General features: G+C 28.1%; 2 protein-coding genes across 3 annotated transcripts; one reads left to right on the forward strand and one right to left on the reverse strand.

Annotated features, from left to right (window-relative positions):
- Positions 1 to 970: 970 nt before the first annotated feature.
- Positions 971 to 5615, reverse strand: LOC130671050 (uncharacterized). The gene is made up of 6 exons (XM_057474735.1): positions 5154 to 5615; positions 4963 to 5087; positions 4157 to 4381; positions 3422 to 3557; positions 3138 to 3267; positions 971 to 3065 (listed from the first exon to the last, which is right to left on the reverse strand). The coding sequence occupies exons 1-6, from the start codon at positions 5403 to 5405 to the stop codon at positions 2980 to 2982; spliced, it is 954 nt and encodes a 317-aa protein (XP_057330718.1). The 5' UTR covers positions 5406 to 5615; the 3' UTR covers positions 971 to 2979.
- Positions 5616 to 11648: 6033 nt separating this feature from the next.
- On the forward strand, positions 11649 to 18418 carry LOC130671456 (uncharacterized). 2 transcript variants are annotated; one of them, XM_057475356.1, is made up of 4 exons: positions 11649 to 12076; positions 17632 to 17813; positions 17895 to 18061; positions 18150 to 18418. In XM_057475356.1, exons 1-4 carry the CDS (start codon positions 11899 to 11901, stop codon positions 18349 to 18351), a joined length of 729 nt encoding a protein of 242 aa, XP_057331339.1. In that variant the 5' UTR covers positions 11649 to 11898; the 3' UTR covers positions 18352 to 18418. The 2 variants fall into 2 exon arrangements, with proteins under 2 accessions (XP_057331339.1, XP_057331338.1); XM_057475355.1 differs by lacking the exon at positions 11649 to 12076 and adding an exon at positions 14850 to 15173.
- The last annotated feature ends 79 nt before the right edge of the window (positions 18419 to 18497 follow it).

Here is an 18497-nt window from a genome sequence, read left to right on the forward strand (position 1 = left end):
TAGGTCTCTATCCCGCCATGGCTCGATCTAAATCCCATAATAAAATCAATAAAAATAAAAATAAACCATTCACAAAATAAAACGCTTCAACACCAGACATGTTACCCAAAAAAAAAAATATATAAAAAAACATATCTTGATCTAGAACTTAAATGCAAGTACTCAGAAATAATAAATAAAGAAAGGATTAAGTAGACGTAAATTGGATTATTTAAAGTCCTAATTGACGTCGCTTTTATTAAATACCACAGCAAACACACCAGGTAAAATATATATATATGTATACATGCATTATTGAACATATGATTGAACACATGACCACATGGTAAGGAAAGAGACACGAAGAAATGAACGGAACTTTTTTAGGGAGTTAAGAAGACGTAGGGGCAATATAACTCCCTGGGAGCTCACCTGCCGCCAGGTGTCAGGGGAAAGGACCATCTGCGTGAGGGGCCCGTGCCATGGAACCGTTTCCTCTTCATGGTATCCAAGATCCGCCCGTATATATATATGTGTCTTTGACACTGTATATATTTACAACATATAGATGTAGGTGTAAATATATGTAGAGTTAACATATATGTATATACTATTATATACTAACTAAATATATGTATGTGTATATGTATATGTAGGGTTTAGATATCGAAGCCGGGTGAACCACATATATGTATATATATATGTATGTATATATTCTTCCCTCTGTCACCTCAATATCCTTGTCGGTGCCCTTCTGGCCTCTTGCTTTATATTATACACTATACATACACGTTAGGCACGTGACATAATTAGGGACGTTCGGACATACGCGTCATTGCCAATAGATAGACGATCCTTCCTGTTCTCAAGAAATATTATATTCTATATGAATATTATTATTATTAATAAAATGAAAATTCATTTTTAAAATAAAATTTATCATTTATTATCATTGTCATTTAAATTTACAATTTATATATATATCCATATGCATAGTAAGAAATTTAGTGTTAAATTAAACACAAATCTTGTGGGGCAAAGGGTCTACACAAATTCTAAAGTTAATTTAACACATAAAGTTTGTGTTGGTCTTTAACACAAATTTTTTGTAAATTTAACAGACTTTTCGTGTTAAAATTAACTAATAAATATAAGCACATGACCTAACCAACTCAAGTATACTGATCTACCCTTGGTACAGGGTGGCCACGAACCGGGAAAACCGGGAATATCGGGAATTCTCAGGGAATTTAATGCAACTGGGAAATATCATGGAAATTTCAGGGAATTTCGAAAAGTATCTGGGAATTAAATTGTAACAGTTCAAAATTTAAAAAATTTTAAATTATACACTAGTTATAAAAATTAAGGGATATTAAAAAAATTTCAAATTTCAAAGTGATTTTCAACAGGTTGTAGCTCGAAGGAAAATGGTCATTCGACAAAAACAAAAAAGGCAAAATGTAGCTTCAAATGTCTAGTTTTCTGATCTGGTCTGTAGATTTTTTTATTATGTGCGGTTCCGGAGTAATCCTAAGAAAACTATCGAAAAAGAAATTTACCAAATTTTTGGTCGTCTTAAAAACGGTCTTCGAGCTTCAATAAATTTTTTTCGATAATTATGATTGATTTTTGATTGCTCCGTAACCGCGCATAATAAAAAAATTTAAAGACCCAGATCAGAAAACTAGACACTTGAAGCTACAGTTTGACTTTTTGTTTTTATTGTACGACCATTTCCCTTTGAGTTACAAACTGTTGAAAATTACTAAAAAATTTAAAATTTTTTTAATATCCCTTAATTTTTGTAACCAGTGTATATTGAATTTATTTAAATCATAAAACTTCTTATTAAATATTTTAACTTATACATTTTTAACATCGAATACTCAAAAGTAGGCAATATTAATTAATTTTATTGGCATTTTTTATGGTTTCTCGCATGATTTAATTATCAAATTTAATTATTAAAAATGAAAATATAATAAAAACTTTGAATATCTAAATGATACGAATAAAATTTCTAAATCAGGGAAAAATGTGAAAAACTTTACTGAAAAACCGGGAAATATCAGGGAATTTTGAAATCATTTCTTTGTGGCCAGCCTGTAGTACAACTTATGTCAATTTACCAAACAATTATTTCGATTTTCTGTTATTTTTATAAAAAACGGAGCTACAAATTGTCCTCTCGTAAAATTAGAATAAAAAATCATTGAACCTGATGATAAAAATATTCAAGTTATCTATGATTATATTTAATTGTAAGTCAATTATAATCCAAGTTTCCTTGCAGACAATGCTGCTAAAATGCTTTGCTTGGTTATAGTAATGAAAAAAAGCGCGGGAGTGTTTAGCTAAAAAACACAAATTTTGTGTTAATTTTCGAATGACCAGAAATTTGTTACATTACAGATTTTCTAATCATTTAACATAAAAAATCAGTTAAAGTAAAATAACACAAACGGTTTGTGTTCACGGAAAAAAGAGCAGTTGAAAAATTATAGTTTTGTATAGTAGTAAAGCGCCCCGAGTCTAAAACTGTAAAAATTACATTTTTTATCAGTAAATTTAACAGAAATAACAAATATTACAGTTTCAAACTCGATATTGTCGATTTAAACTGTAAAATTTGCTGCTTAAAATTGTATTAATTTTATTACTATGAAAAATTTCTAAAATTACAGTTTAAGCTTTAATGTTTAAAGATTTTTGCCCGGAAGGCCTTTTTTTTACTGTAGAAATTGTAATTTTTCAACTGCTCTTTTTTCCGTGTTTAATTAACAGATTCCTGTTTGTAAATCAACATAAACAATTTAACCAAATAATTTTTTAACACAAATACACTAAATTTCTAACTGTGTATTCACATATATTTTTTTTTCGTTGGTTTTTTTTCTTTTTTAAAGATTGCGTGAATGAATGCGGGTCATTAAAATTAAAAATAGATAAGTTAAAAATAATGATAATAATAAATTTTTTTTTATTGTGAACAGGATTTTAATCATACTCGGCACCTATTGTTATGCTGAGGTCTGTGGAAATTATTTTTGTTTGGTGATACCAGCGATTTGTATCCAGTATTACTGCAATAGATAATAATTTTTTTTTAAATTTAAATATTAATATGATAATTTATATATTTAATATAAACTCACTTATTTCTCCAGGTTCAACGACGACTTGTAATTTTTTACATGAGTAATAACATTCGCGGGGAGGCTCAAGAATCCAGAGTTTCGATCCCTTTAACTGCGCTTGCCATGAGGGATGATCGACGTCATCGACCTTGAAAAAATTAAATGATAATAATAATAATTTATGAAATGGTTAATTTTAAGTACCGGGTGTTGGATATGGGGATTGACATTTGGGTTTTTAAATGAGTATTCTATTGTTAAAGTATATTATATGATAGAGGGGAGGGATAGTTTACACTCACGTGCATCGGAGCACCATATCCGGGACTTCCCATAAAAATCCAATCTGTTTTTTCACTTTCTGCTGTTGTAGGTAGGAAATAAGGTCTACTGTAGTGTTGTCGTAAAATCGAGCCGATTTTTTCATCGCAGTTACTCCTGTTTTTTAAAAAATTATTCAGTTTTTTTTTATTAAATATATAAGAAATTTATCAATAAACTTAAAAAATTCGGATAAATTAGACACAAAATTTTGCTAAGTGTCCGGGGTAAAATGAGAAACCGTTTTTTAAACACAAATTTTGTTTTAAAATTTTTAGTTGATAGTGGGGTAAGTTGATCACCCGAGACAGCGCGGGAAATTTAGAATTGTTTAAAAAAAATTTTTTTTTCAAGTTTTTGTAATCAAGATTATTTTATTGGGAACTAGAAAAACTACATCTGAGGTAAAATGGGACACGAATGTGAAAAAAAATTCTAAATTCATAAAATTATAGTTGATCAACTTGCCCTTTCCCTTCCAATTTGAAATTTAAATAAAAATTTTGAGAGAAAAATGGTGTCTCATTTTACCCCGGATTCTCACGATTCCATTTTCTACTATTATTTTTTTAAATTCAGTCTATTTATGACTTTTGACGTTTGATTATCGAAATTTTTTATTTTTTAAATTTTCAAAATGAATTCTTTTGGTTTCTCAATTAAATTTTAAATCTTACAGATCATACTTCATAATAATTAAAAAAAAAAATACTTACCAACCAACGTACCAGGGTTCAGAGCCAGGTTTTAAAGAAATTCTATCTTCACTCATATTGAAAACATCTTGCAGACTTCTGAATCCAGTCTTATATGGAAAAAATTGGCAATTCGCCTCACGGCCATGATACAACGATTTAAAAAATGAAAATGAAAATAACTTTGATGCTGACCAATCAACAGTTGCGTCCGTTATCACCACTGGCTCTCCCGAATACGCATAACTACTTTTAAAAATAATTACTTACATTTATTATTTCGTTTATTACACAGAAATAAACGATTTCTCGAAGCAAAAAATGTTTCGCTTTATGAATTGTAGACAAAAATTTTCTTAGGACTAGAAAATATTTTTTGACACAAGAAAATTTTATTTCGCCCCAAGAAATTTTTTTTTCAATTTATAATGCAATAAATTTCTATGACAATAAAGTTAGCAGAAATTTAACAACATTTTGATTCTTTTTAACAAAACAATAAATATTAAAAAAAATATTTTGAAAAATTGCACATATAGTTTACTAAATTTTCTACGTGTGCATTTTTTTAGAAATATATTTTTTTAATTATTTATCTATTTAAAAAAATTTATTTAAATTTAAAATGTCTGCTAATTTTACTGTCATTAAATTTCTTGGGTCAAGTAAAAATTTTTCGCGCCAAGAAATACTTTTTTTCTGTTTAATTTAAATCCAAAATTTTTTGAATTTTTAAATTATTGAATTTTCTAAAAAAATTTGATCTTTTATTTTTTTTTTGTCACTCAATTAAAAAAAAAAAATAAGAATAATAATAATTACATTACCGTTGTTCGAAGTAATCAGGATCAATATTTGCGAGTTTTTCAACCTGTTGAATATTCTGACACATGGAACAATCTTCCGCGGGACGGAAAATTTTTTGAAATAAATCCGGTGGTTCAATTAGACACTGACTCAAATAAAAAAAAAAATAATTAATTGCAATCCCTATAATTATTATAAACAAAAATTTTACCTTTTCGTACTGAATACCATTGATGTAATTTTTAACAAAATAATAAAAAACCCACGATAAAAAAAAAATAAATCCAACGTGTTTACGTTTAACATGAAACTGTGTCACAGTACCCCGTAATTGTCTGTAAATATTCCAGGATTTAACAGCCCGCGTTGTTAATTTAAGACCGTCAATTTTTTTAATTATTGTCATTAATTCTTTTTTAGCAGAATCGACGGGTTTTTTAAAATGGTCATTATGGTTCGCCATGGTGGTTACCGATGTGGTTGATGGTACACTGTGACTCTTTTAGTCGCTCTCAACAAATATCGTATAACTTTACCAGATGCTGTGCGCAAGAGTGGATTATATATTGGAAAAAAGTTAACCCAAGTGCGAAACAAGAAATTGGTGATAAAGAAGTCCATGATTGCTTTCTGGATTCAAATGATTACTTTTACACTCCACTTACACGGGTTATATATTTTTATTTTCTCGTGGGTGTAAAAAAGTTTTATTTAACTATAAGTAACTTGAATTAATTTTATTTCTATTATTAGTGCGTTAATTTTTTTTAAAAGGGCTCATTTTACCCCCATTTCATTTTTTTAATTAATGGATCATATTGTTATCAAATACTTGGGTGACAACTAAAGCAAAATAAAATTATAAATATATAAATAATCAAAATTTTTTAATTTTTGGCTGGGTCATATTGAAATCTCATAATGATTAGAAGCCTTAAAAAAAAAGTAGGGGAAGAGAAAAAATTTCACTGATATTTTTTAGGAGGTCAATTTACCCCGTTTCCTTTTTTATTCTAGTCGGTAATTTTTTATAAAAAAAAAATTATTAAATTTTTCTGTCTTATATATATGTATATTAGGGTGCTTCATTTGAAACGAACATTTTTTTAGCGGACACAAGAAAATTTTGTTGTTTATGTTGAGAGAAAAATTCCCTGAAAATTTCAGCTCTTAATTTTGATTTTAAGTATTTCCTCTCGAGCATCAAAGTTTTCCCATTTAAAAAGCATGTAAATCGAACAACTTTTTTTTTAAATTACTATAACTTAGCCCGATTTTAAGCTATCGTTTTGGAACCAGTTTTTATTTGTAGAGTATTTGTTGCTTTTTAAAAGTGTGTAAAACGGTTTTGGTCTAACTCGATCCATGTCGATTGTATCAGCTCCGAAAGTCAATTTTTCACTTTTTTTATTTATTTTTGTTAATAGTGAAGAAACGGCTCATCTTACAAAAAATATGCATAGGACCAATCTTTTAGGAAATTTTATCCTCTACAAAATTGCTTTGAACACTTATATTGCTAAAGTACACTGTTCATGAGATACATGCATTTTAACATTTTACAATAAAAAAAATTGCAAGCTTACTATAGTACTAATCTTTTTTACTGTAAAATGTTAAAATGCATGTATCTCATGAACAGTGCACTTTAGCAATATAAGTCTCATTAGCAATTTTGTAGAAGACAAAATTTTCTAAAAGATTGGTCCTATGCATATTTTTTGTAAGATGAGCCGTTTCTTCACTATTAACAAAAATAAAAAAAAAAAGTGAAAAATTGACTTTTAGAGATGATACAATCGACATGAATCGAGTTAGACCAAAACCGTTTTATACACTTTTAAAAAGCAACAAATACTCTACAAATAAAAACTGGTTTCAACACGATAGCTTAAAATCAGGCTAAGTTATAGTAATTTTAAAAAAAAGTTATTCGATTTACATGCTTTTTAAATGGGAAAACTTTAATGCTCGAGAGGAAGTACTTAAAATTGAAATTTTCCGGGAATTTTTCTCTCAACATAAATGACAAAATTTTCTTATGTCTGCTAAAAAAAAAAAATGTTCGTTTCAAATGAAGCACCCTAATGTATATATAATATATAACATATTGTTTTTTGACGCGAATATATTCATATATATGTCGCCATATATGTGAACATATAAGCAAAATTTATTAAACATATATTTTTTTTTACACACGTATTTATAATATATGATATATATTTTTCCACATAAGTAGACTTAATTTTTCGAGAGAATATTTTAATAAAATTTAAAAATTTTACTAAATTATGCGTAAAAATGGCCACTACGTCATCGAAAACTTTAATTAAACCTAAACGAATATTTAAAAAAAAAAAAGCACACCCTTATCGTTTCCTATTAAAGATGTGGAAGATAAAAAATATATGAAAAGAGTTATGGAGATGAAATTTATAAAATAAAATGGGTAATATTGAAGTAAATCTTAGATGATTGGAGTATGAACAAGCATATGTGGGAGCTCAGCTAAAGGACATCGCTTTGTAGGTGACGTGCGTTATCTTCTAGCGCAGCTGGCTCTGCTCAGTGAACTACTACAATTCATGAAGGACAATCGTATCACTTCACTGATCCACACTAAATACAATGTCTCAAACTCATATCAAGTGAACATTGAGTACGTCGAGTACGTTTCAGATAGACGTTGTAATTAAATATTTTTTGTTAACTGTTATGTTGATACGTATCTCAAACCCTTGTTACTATTTTCCCACATAAAAAATGTATATATATATGTATACATATATGTAATTTTAATTTAGTTTTTGAAGTAATTTACAAAGAAATAATTTTATAAAAAATATGTACACTGCAAAAAATTTGCGGAGTGAACGCAGAATAAATCCGGAGTGAATGCGCAGCAGATGAAATTCACTCCCAAGGGGACCTGTGTAAAAAAATTATTGTTCATAATGAATTTAGATATAAATTTTATCTCGAAACTCAGATCGTGACACAAATATGACTTTCATCATTAATTTGTATCAAGAACTTTAATCACGTCAAAATTATGATCAAAATCTCAGTAAAATTTAAATCCAAGTGATCCGAAGTCCATTCACTAAATTAATTTTGAATTTGAAACTGATTTACGTAAATCAAGTACTTGATAGAAGAAGTTTATTGGTGATTTTTGAATCGGTAAATTTGACAAAAGGTAATTCAGTAAAAATTCAGTCAAGTTTCTATCGAAGTCATCTCAAGTCCAATTCAAAGACGTAATAAATTAATTTTATAATTGATACTGATTTACTAGACGAAAAGTTGGAGTAAATTTATGATAAAAGTCATATTTGTGTCACGTTCTGAGCTTCGTCATGAAATTCAGATCTAAATTCATTATGAACGAAAATTTTTTTTATATGGGGAGTTTATTTTTATATTTTAATTCTGGTTTGGAGTGAATGTGGATTTAAATAAAATCCAGTTCACTCCAAAATCATCGCTGGGAAAACAAACTCCTCATTTACCCCGTATACAGAGTGATTTTTTTTTAGACACTGAGCGATGGAGTGAATTCGGATTGAATAAAAATCCGTAATCACTCCGGATTTACTCCTGATTTTTTACAGTTCACTGTAGAAAATTTGCGAAGTGAACGCGGATTAAATCCGGAGTAAATACGAAGCCGATTATTGTGTATTTATTTAATACCCTTGGATGATACTGAAGTGAGCCAACGTCTAAGAATTTTTGGATTTTTTGTCAAAGCGATAAATTATTAAAAAAAAATATTTGAAAAAATTGCACTTACAGTTTTTTAAATTTTCTACATGTGCATATTTTTGGTTTTTTTTTTTTCCTGTAAACAATTTGTTGAAAAAAATTTGAAAATTTTTAATTGTCTGCTAACTTTAGAGTCATTGCCTTTGGAGTAAAATTCACTCCGAGGGGGAGCTTATTTTGATATTGAAACCCTGTTCAGAGTGATATTAAATATATTATTTAGTATAAAAATTCCAAATCGGAGTGAATGCGGATTTAAATAAAATCTATAATTACTCCTAATTCACTCCCGACTTTTTACAGTGCATGTAATTTTTGTGGATAAAAATAATATAAAATATTGGTGAGTTCGTAGTTGAGACTAATTTAAGTAATGATAGGAATGCATTATTATTGGGTTGTAATGCTAAATAGAATAATAGTAGTGTACTACTAGGGTAAATGGTAATGAAGAGGTCGAATCGATGACTCAATTTGTACCACGACACGAGTGTATTCTCAGTTAAATTTACGTTCGGATGAAAATAAATTAAAGATAGATTGACTTTGACAGTGTCGAACTAAATTGTAATACCTTTTACGTTTGTAGATTGCCAATTTCTGCAATAATCTCGTTTGCATTTATATTTTTTTATTTTCAATCATGTCCAAAAAAATTTTTTATTTTCATTAAACATTCCATAGTTATATTTTTATATTTTCACTAATTTTGAAAAAAATCATGAAATGCGAGTTGATACCCGTATGAAAAAACAATATATGGTTAAAATACATAAAATCATATATGTCTGCAACAAAAATATATATGACATATTATATTGTATATTATGAAAAATTATATACAGATTTTGGCTGATTTAATATAATATTATATACAGTAGTAAATATATGTATTCCATATATGTAACGTATATGTTTTTTTATATTAAGCTATATATACATTTACATTTACCTTATAATATATTGTACTGATATAGGGGAAGGGGGGGCAAAACGGGGTAGGGTGGGCAAAACGGGGTACCCTCAAAATTTTATGAAAAAAAAAAATTTTTTTTTTTCGTCTAATTAGTATAAATCCGATATATTTGCGCACTTTTAGCCCTACGCATGACACCTGGGGCAAAATGGACCAGCCGAAAATCCTGAAAAAATGATTCTTTCAAATTTTTATCGTTAAATTAAAGAAAATTTGATATAATTCCGCATTTTTAGCCTTACCCATAACACCTAGGGCAAAATGGACCAGCCGAAAATTTTGAAAAAATGATTCTTTTATATTTTTATCGTCAAATTAAATAAAATATAATACATTAATCCATTTTTCGGCTGATTTGTTATAGCTGGGGCAAATTTGGCCACTAAAAATATTCGAAAATAATATTTTATTGTTTTATTGATAAAATATTTTAAATAATGCAAAATAATCTGCAATCTAAAAAATCAAAAAACACGTTTTTTGGGTTCAAAATAATGACAAATAAGAAATACAGAATTGTTTTTTTTTTATTAAATAGCAATTAGTAATTAAGCTAATCGAGGGGAAACGATTTATTACACTTAAAAAAATTTTTTTTGAGTATTATAAAACCAAAAATAGTTGTCAAGAGAAAGAAATACATTCTTAATAATGAAAACAATTTAAAAAAAAAAAAAAAAAATATCATTTTTTGGAGGGAGGCCTCTCTGCCCCACAAAAATTTTATTTTTTGCCTTTGTGTCCACCAATGATGTGAAATGTAATTTTTCTTTATGTATATTACATATAAAAGATTCAAGTAATATAATTTGATCAATTTTCAGAAATTTTTTTTTTTCAACTTTTTTTAAGGGTACCCCGTTTTGCCCGCCAAAAATAAAAATTTTATTTTTTAACGGCAGCTAAAAATTTTGTCTATTTACCTCGAATGTCACTAAAAACAAAAAGATTTTGCGTATTTTAGTCCTCGAAAACTCAGTATTTCCATAGGTACCCCCTTTTGCCCCCCTCCCCTATTTCCTTATATTCAAAAAATATAAAATTTTTATATGAAATGAAGTATATGGTAGCATATAATTTATATTATATATGGCACCATATATTCTCTGTTATATTTAAGCATATATTTTATTCAGTATGTGTATATGTATATGGGTATATCTATTCGCACCAAATTAACTAATTTTTTAAATTTTAACTGCAATTTAAAGAGTATATTAAAATTTAGATCTAATTCAATTGGAGTTGGTCATACGAATAAGAAAGTTTTTTTTTTTCATACATAATATAAATATATGTTTTTATATATGATCAGAATATATTTTTCGTATATGATAGAAATATATATTTTTATGTATGATAAAAATATAGTTTTTATATATGACAAGAATATATATTTTCATATATGATAAAAATATATTTTTTATATATGATTGACATATATATTTTATAGATGCTAAACATATACGGACTCGTATATGATGAATATTATATTTTTTAAAATACAGTTAAATTCGCCACATATATTTTCTGATATTTATCATATATTTTGACCATATATATTATTTTCATACGGGTATAAAGTCCAAGTGTCCAACAATAATCTCTGAATTTATTTATAGATTAATTTTATCAAATTCTTATCTGTTTAGTCCGAATATAATTTTTATTCGTTTATAAAAAAAAAAAAAAAGACGTGGAAGTAATTTTTTTTTTCTTTTTCAAGACACTGCGTAATCATGCAATAAAATATTAAAAATAGCTCTTCTATAAATACTTTCAATAGAAATAAACTTGATGATTATTACGCAACACTTGTATTGCGAGACCCACTCACATTTTACGATTGTTTTTTTTTCAAATCGAATTCTGTAATTAACCAACACATTCATGATTAATTTTTATTTAATGCATCACTGATGATTTAATTAGTCGGAAATTCCAATCAAACATAGTGTAGATATCATACTTTTTTCTGTTTGGTCAAGTGGAACGTATACATATAACACGTATACATATATATGTGTGTATTGATATATGACTTTTTTTTTACAACCCAAGTAAATTATTATTGAGTTTCAAAAAATTACAAGTAATCGAAAAGTTATTGCGCTAGTAATCAGCAGTCATATTTAAAATTCTGAGTAAAAAAAAAAAATTAACACTAGTTTTGTATCAAAGTTAACCAGGTGAAAATAAACCGGATAATATGACTTGGTCGCGTCCTCAAGGTGATCTAAAAATTTGGGATACTTTTGAAACCACTAATTCAGCGGGAAAAAAGTTTCGGTTTATTATACAAGAAATACCAGAAAATCGATACGAAGAAGCTTTGGATCACTTATGTACCAATTATCTGAGGTACGAAGATATGCGAATGAGCCTTAGTAAGTGTAGTTTTAAATAACATACATTGTTAACTGTATATACATAAAATATGAAGTATCGAAGGTGTACTTTGGAGTCCCATCTTGCATAGATAAGATAGGGTCGAATTCCATTAACTCGCATAATTAGTCTACGGAGGAGCGGAAATTTCGTGGAATTTCCGAGTTAACGGATGCCCTTTCTCCCTTAAAAAGTAAACCACAGCGCATGCGCGTGTGCTCGTACATTACATTAATGTTGTACACATATGAACGTATAGCATCGGATGGAAGACAGCGTAGCTCGTGGTAAGGGTCAAGATTGAGGGGAAATTCCGAGATAATGGAATCCGAGTTAATGGACTTATATTGGAAGGCCGGGCAAAATGGAACTGCTAAGGAAACAATGGACTGTTAGACATTTGAATACAAAGAATATTCTTGTTTTGACTCACATTTGAAGTAATTAAACCAAATTTCCAGTTGCTATGAAAAAAAAACTATAAAAAAATTGTTTATATTTAATCTAAGTGAAAAAAGAGATTTGCAATCGAGTTAGTACTCAAAAATTTCTAAAAAAAAAATTCATTTTTTTTAACTTCCCGCCAAGAAAATCGATGATTTTCAAAAAATTCGGGAAGTTATTATTTTCACCCCGATTTTCGAAAATCGAGTTTTCATAATCGATTTGGATGGTTAAGGCGGTAATCGAAAGAGCTTATTGGCCATCAACTTTCCTGAAAATTTCAGATCATTTGATCGAGTAGACTCGAAAATATTTGCGAATTACGAAAAAAAAAAATTGTTTTTTTTTAGTTTTTTATTGATTTCTCAGAAACAAGTCGAACGATCGATTTCGAAATCTATTTAGCTCTAGAACTTAATAAAACGCGTCGATCGCCGCTTTAACCATCTCAATCGGTTAATTTGTTCAACAGATATCGTTGGTGAAAAAATGGTAAAAAACGGGTTTTTCCAAATATCTTCGAAACGGCTGAACCGATCGATTTCAAATTTATATCAGCTCTAGAATTCAAGAAAACGCGCCGATTGCTACTTCAAACGTCTGAATCGGCTGAAAAGTTATAAAAATAATATAAAACGGTATTTTTTCCGGACAAGTCAAAATATAATGTGCTAAAATGTGTCTGAAATCCTACCAACTCTTCCTCTTCATAGTCTCTTTCGATCATCATATAATTTCATCTAACTTGTTCTTTAGTTCAAATCATATTATCAGCAAAAAATTAAAAAAACACAGTTTTTAATATTTATCTCGGATATTTCATATATCATTGCTCTGACCTAAGTCAAAACTCATTCAAATCTTGATTTTGATCACTGACATTGTTTTTTGCCTCAATACATTTATTCAAATAACATAATCGGGAATAAAAGTTTAAAAACCGCTTCTTTATTAATGATTTTCGATTCTTAACTTTTCAAACTCTAGCATAAAAGAGTAACTTGTTAGAGCTTGAAAAGCTCGTAAAAAAATAATTGCATATAATAACATTTTTAAGCTAGAAAAGCTTAAAAATATATTCACTGTAATGTTTTCAAGCTCCTTGAGCTCGAAAACAGCGGGAAGTTTTGGGGCTGGCCCGCAGGGCCAACCGATGCCCAGATTTTTTTATTTTCAATCATTTCCAAAAAAAATTTTATTTTCATTAAACATTCCATAGTTATATTTTTATTTTTCCACTAATTTTGAATAAAATCATGAAATGCGAGTTGATACCCGTATGAAAAAACAATATATGGTTAAAATATATAAAATCATATATTTCTGCAACAAAAATATATATGATATATTATATTGTATATTATGAAAAATTATATAGATTTTGGCTGATTTAATATAAAATTATATACAGTGGTAAATATATGTATTCCATTTATGTAACTTATATGTTTTTTATATTAAGCTATATATACATTTACATTTACCTTATAATATATTGTACTGATATATTTCCTTTCATATTCAAAAAATATAAAATTTTTATATGAAATGAAATATATGGTAGCATATAATTTATATTATATATGGCACCATATATTCTCTTTGTTATATTTGAGCATATCTTTTATTCAGTGTATATATATATTCGCACCAAATTTTATACCACCAAAAACTATGTTTTTATATATGATCAGAATATATTTTTCGTATATGATAGAAATATATATTTTTATGTATGATAAAAATATAGATTTCGTATATGACAAGAATATATATTTTAATGTAAAAAAAAAATCTATCAGAAAATATAGTTTATTCGGCCACATATATTTTCTGATATTTATCATATATTTTGACCATATATATTATTTTCATACGGATTTAGAGTCCAAGTGTCCAACAATAATCTCTGAATTTATTTATAGATTAATTTTATCAAATTCTTATCTTCTTTTAGTCCGAATATAATTTTTATTCGTTTATAAAAAAAAAAAAGACGTGGAAGAAAAAAATTTTTTTTTTTCCAAGACACTGCGTAATCATGCAATAAAATATTAAAATATAAATACTTTTAATAGAAATAAATTTGATGATTATTTCGCAACACTTGTATTATTGCGAGATCAATTCACATTTTACGATTGTTTTTTTTTAAGTCGAATTCTGTAATTAACCAACAGATTCATGATTAATTTTTATTTAATGCATCACTGATGATTTAATTAGTCGGAAACTCTAATTAAACACCGTGTAGATATCACACTTTTTTCTGTTTGGTCAAGTGGAACGTATATGTATAACACACATATGACTTTTTTTTTTACAACCCAAATAAATTATTATTGAGTTTCAAAAAATTACAAGTAATCGAAAAGTTATTGCGGTAGCAGTCAGCAGTCATATTTAAAATTCGGAGTGAAAAAAAAAAAAATTAACACTAGTTTTGTATCAAAGTTAACCAGGTGAATGACAATATGACTTGGTCGCGTCCTCAAGGTGATCTAAAAATTTGGGATACTTTTGAAACCACTAATTCAGCGGGAAAAAAGCTTCGGTTTATTATACAAGAAATACCAGAAAATCGATACGAAGAAGCTTTAGATCATTTATGTACCAATTTTCTGAGGTACGAAAATATGCGAATGAGTCTAAGTAAGTGTAGTTTTAAATAACATACATTGTTTATTGTATATACATAAAATATAAAATATCGAAGGTGTGCTTTGAAATCCCACATGCAGATAATGTAGGGTCGAATTCCATTAACTCGGACAAAGTCTACGGAGGAGCGGAAATTTCGTGGAATTTCTGAGTTAACGGATGCCCTTTTTCCCTCAAAAATGTTAACTATGACGCATGCGCTCTTACATCACATGAATGATGTATATGGGGCATTCCACGCCAAATCGACCACTTTTGACCCCGACCCCTTTCGATTTGGCTGAAAATTTTTTTTCCTTTTATACCCCATTAAAATCATTTTTCAGAAAATTTTCAAATTTTTTTACCCAACCCAAAAAAAGTTATGAATTTTTCAAAAATAAGGCTTTTATTTTATCAAATAGCTATAACTTCTTCAAAAATTGACTAATCGGGACGTTTTTTTTTTCAAAATTTTTGTCATTAAATGTACTTTTCGAAACAAAATACAAAAAAATTTTATGATGATAAACTCTATGAAATTTTCGGCTTTTTTGAAAAAAACCGTGATTTTCTTAAAGTTCGTCATTTTTTATTTTTTTTTTATTTTCTCAAAAAAAACTTCATTTAATTCTGCAATTTTTCCCGCCAATCCTAGAGTGGGCCGACTATTCCTTCTATTTTTTTTTATCAATCGAAAAAAAAATTTTTGCCCAGTTTGGCTTATTTTACAAAACATCAGTCTGGAAATTTTTGAGGACTTATAGATGACGTCCGACTTTGAAGAATTGAGACGGAAAAATTTATTGATAGTGGTAATCCTCGAAAAAATTTACATTTTTTTCAAAAAAGAAAAAAAAATTGAAGATACTTACAAACAATTTTATTGTAACTTTTTTTAAAAACTAGACCTGAAAACAAAGAAAATGAAAAAAAAAATTGCCGTTTGGTTTATTTTTGACCATGTCACAGGCTGTCGAAAAAAAAATCTAACGTCCATCGCTATTTCAGAAGCCTGTAACTTGTTCGAAAATAAAACAAATGGCAATTTTTTTTTTCATTTTCTTTGTTTTCAGGTCTAGTTTTTAAAAAAAGTTACAATAAAATTGTTTGTAAGTATCTTCAATTTATTTTTCTTTTTTGAAAAAAATGCAAATTTTTTCGAGGATTACCACTTTCAATAAATTTTTCCGTCTCAATTCTTCAAAGTCGGACGTCATCTATAAGTCCTCAAAAATTTCCAGACTGATGTTTTGTAAAATAAGCCTAACTGGGCAAAATTTTTTTTTTCAATTGATAAAAAAAAATAGAAGGAATAGTCGGCCCACTCTAGGATTGGCGGGAAAAATTGCAGAATTAAATTAAGTTTTTTTTTGAGAAAATAAAAAAAAAAATAAAAAATGACGAACTTTAAGAAAATCACGGTTTTTTTCAAAAAAGCCGAAAATTTCATAGAGTTTATCATCATAAAATTTTTTTGTATTTTGTTTCGAAAAGTACATTTAATGACAAAAATTTTGAAAAAAAAAACGTCCCGATTAGTCAATTTTTGAAGAAGTTATAGCTATTTGATAAAATAAAAGCCTTATTTTTGAAAAATTCATAACTTTTTTTGGGTTGGGTAAAAAAATTTGAAAATTTTCTGAAAAATGATTTTAATGGGGTATAAAAGGACAAAAAATTTTCAGCCAAATCGAAAGGGGTCGGGGTCAAAAGTGGTCGATTTGGCGTGGAATGCCCCATATATAAATATACCCAGAACATATAAATGTATAGCATCGGGTTGGGGAGCGTAGCTCGTAGTGGGGGTCAAAATTGAGGGGAAGTTCCGAGTTAATGGACTTATGGGCGAGGACGGGAAAAACAGAACCGGAAATAATGGACTTTTGTGGATTTGAATACAGAGAATATTCTTGTTTTGACTCATATTTGAAGTTATTAACCCAAATTTTCAGTTGCTATAAAAAAAAAAAAAATTCCCTTATTGTCGGGCTACAGACGCACAAAGAAAAAAAGAAAAAAACAAACTGGGTATCGGAAAAATGAGCTAGTAAATGAGTAAATAAAGATGCAGAGAAAAAAAAATTTGTTGAAAACAAAAAACTTAAATACAGCGAAACATTCACCATCTGTTTTTTTGTGGCCACCGATTCCTTGGGTCTAATGAAAAATTCCTTAAAAAATATTAATTTTTTTGAAGAAAAAATTTTTTACCAAATTTTTAAAGTGGTTCGTCTTACCCAATGTCCCGTTTCACCCTCCCTTCCCTTCCGTTATTTATAAGCTAATTAAAAATAAATTAATAGAAAATTTTTTTCATAATTTGTCTATAGAATTTAAAAAAAAAATTTTTTTGTGGTCATCGGCAAAAAAATTCTATCAAAATTTTGATATTCAAAAGCATAAATTTAATATTGATTCAATGGATGAATTTTAAACTCGATCTTTATGTAGTTACTGTTTTATACAGATGTAGTAAATGATCCAGATTCAGTAGCTTATAATCGTGGATTTTGGAAAGCAGCTCTCAATCAGAGGATTTCAATTGGTGCATTTGAAGTTAATGATAATAATCGAGTACCTACACTTGCAGGATTAAATGTACTGAGAGTCATCGATAAAGATTCTAATAAAATAAAGATGCCTATTACTGTTAGCTACTTTTTTCTTTATTTTCATCCAAAAAAGTCATTGGAATATTTATTTAACACAATTTTTCCGTTTTTCATTCAGAGCAACATGATAGCAACCCAAAAAATGATTAATTTTGTCCTAAACGCTGCCGCGGAAGTCGATCCTTGTAATAGATATGGAGTCGACTATTTTTTAACCGGCACTGGGTTGGACATAAATCCTCATTACAGCCGTCTAGGATTAGGTACTCGGCTTTTATTGACCAGGTATTTAAAAAATTTTCAAACTTTTGACAGCTCTCGTGTGTCACATGCATATGAATAACATTTTTTTTATGAAATTGCTCTGCCTTAGAGAAAAAGTTGGTAGGGCGTACAATATACCAGTAACTTCGACAATGTTTTCTTCATTGTTGGCACAAAAAACCGCTGAAAAAGCGGGATTTGTTGATATTTTAGAACGAGGGTGGGACGAAGTTACTGACGACCACGGAGAATTATTATTTCCTGGACTCAAAGGCCTTCGTTGGAAAATAATGGAAAAAAAACTATTGTAAAAAAAATTCTTACAATTGTCAAAACACAATTTATTACAATTGATTATTAGTCGATAAATAAATTGATCTATCAACTAATTTTTTATTTTAATCTTTTGATAAAATATGAAAAAAATCCCTAAGCGCCATAATTTTTACATAAAAAT

Source organism: Microplitis mediator, chromosome 7 (assembly GCF_029852145.1).
Source record: "Microplitis mediator isolate UGA2020A chromosome 7, iyMicMedi2.1, whole genome shotgun sequence".
Classification (NCBI taxonomy): domain Eukaryota; kingdom Metazoa; phylum Arthropoda; class Insecta; order Hymenoptera; family Braconidae; genus Microplitis; species Microplitis mediator.

Bases quoted from the DNA above. Each gene is read 5' to 3' on its own strand.
- LOC130671050 (XM_057474735.1), bottom strand. From the start codon at position 5,405: ATGGCGAACCATAATGACCATTTTAAAAAACCCGTCGATTCTGCTAAA. The intron at 3,558-4,156 runs GTAAGTATTTTT...TTTAAAAAACAG, and splicing joins GAACCCTGGTACGTTGGTTG to GAGTAACTGCGATGAAAAAA. The intron at 3,066-3,137 runs GTGAGTTTATAT...TATCTATTGCAG, and splicing joins CGTTGAACCTGGAGAAATAA to TAATACTGGATACAAATCGC.
- LOC130671456 (XM_057475356.1), top strand. From the start codon at position 11,899: ATGACTTGGTCGCGTCCTCAAGGTGATCTAAAAATTTGGGATACTTTT. The intron at 12,077-17,631 runs GTAAGTGTAGTT...TGTTTTATACAG, and splicing joins AGATATGCGAATGAGCCTTA to ATGTAGTAAATGATCCAGAT. The intron at 18,062-18,149 runs GTATTTAAAAAA...GCTCTGCCTTAG, and splicing joins ACTCGGCTTTTATTGACCAG to AGAAAAAGTTGGTAGGGCGT.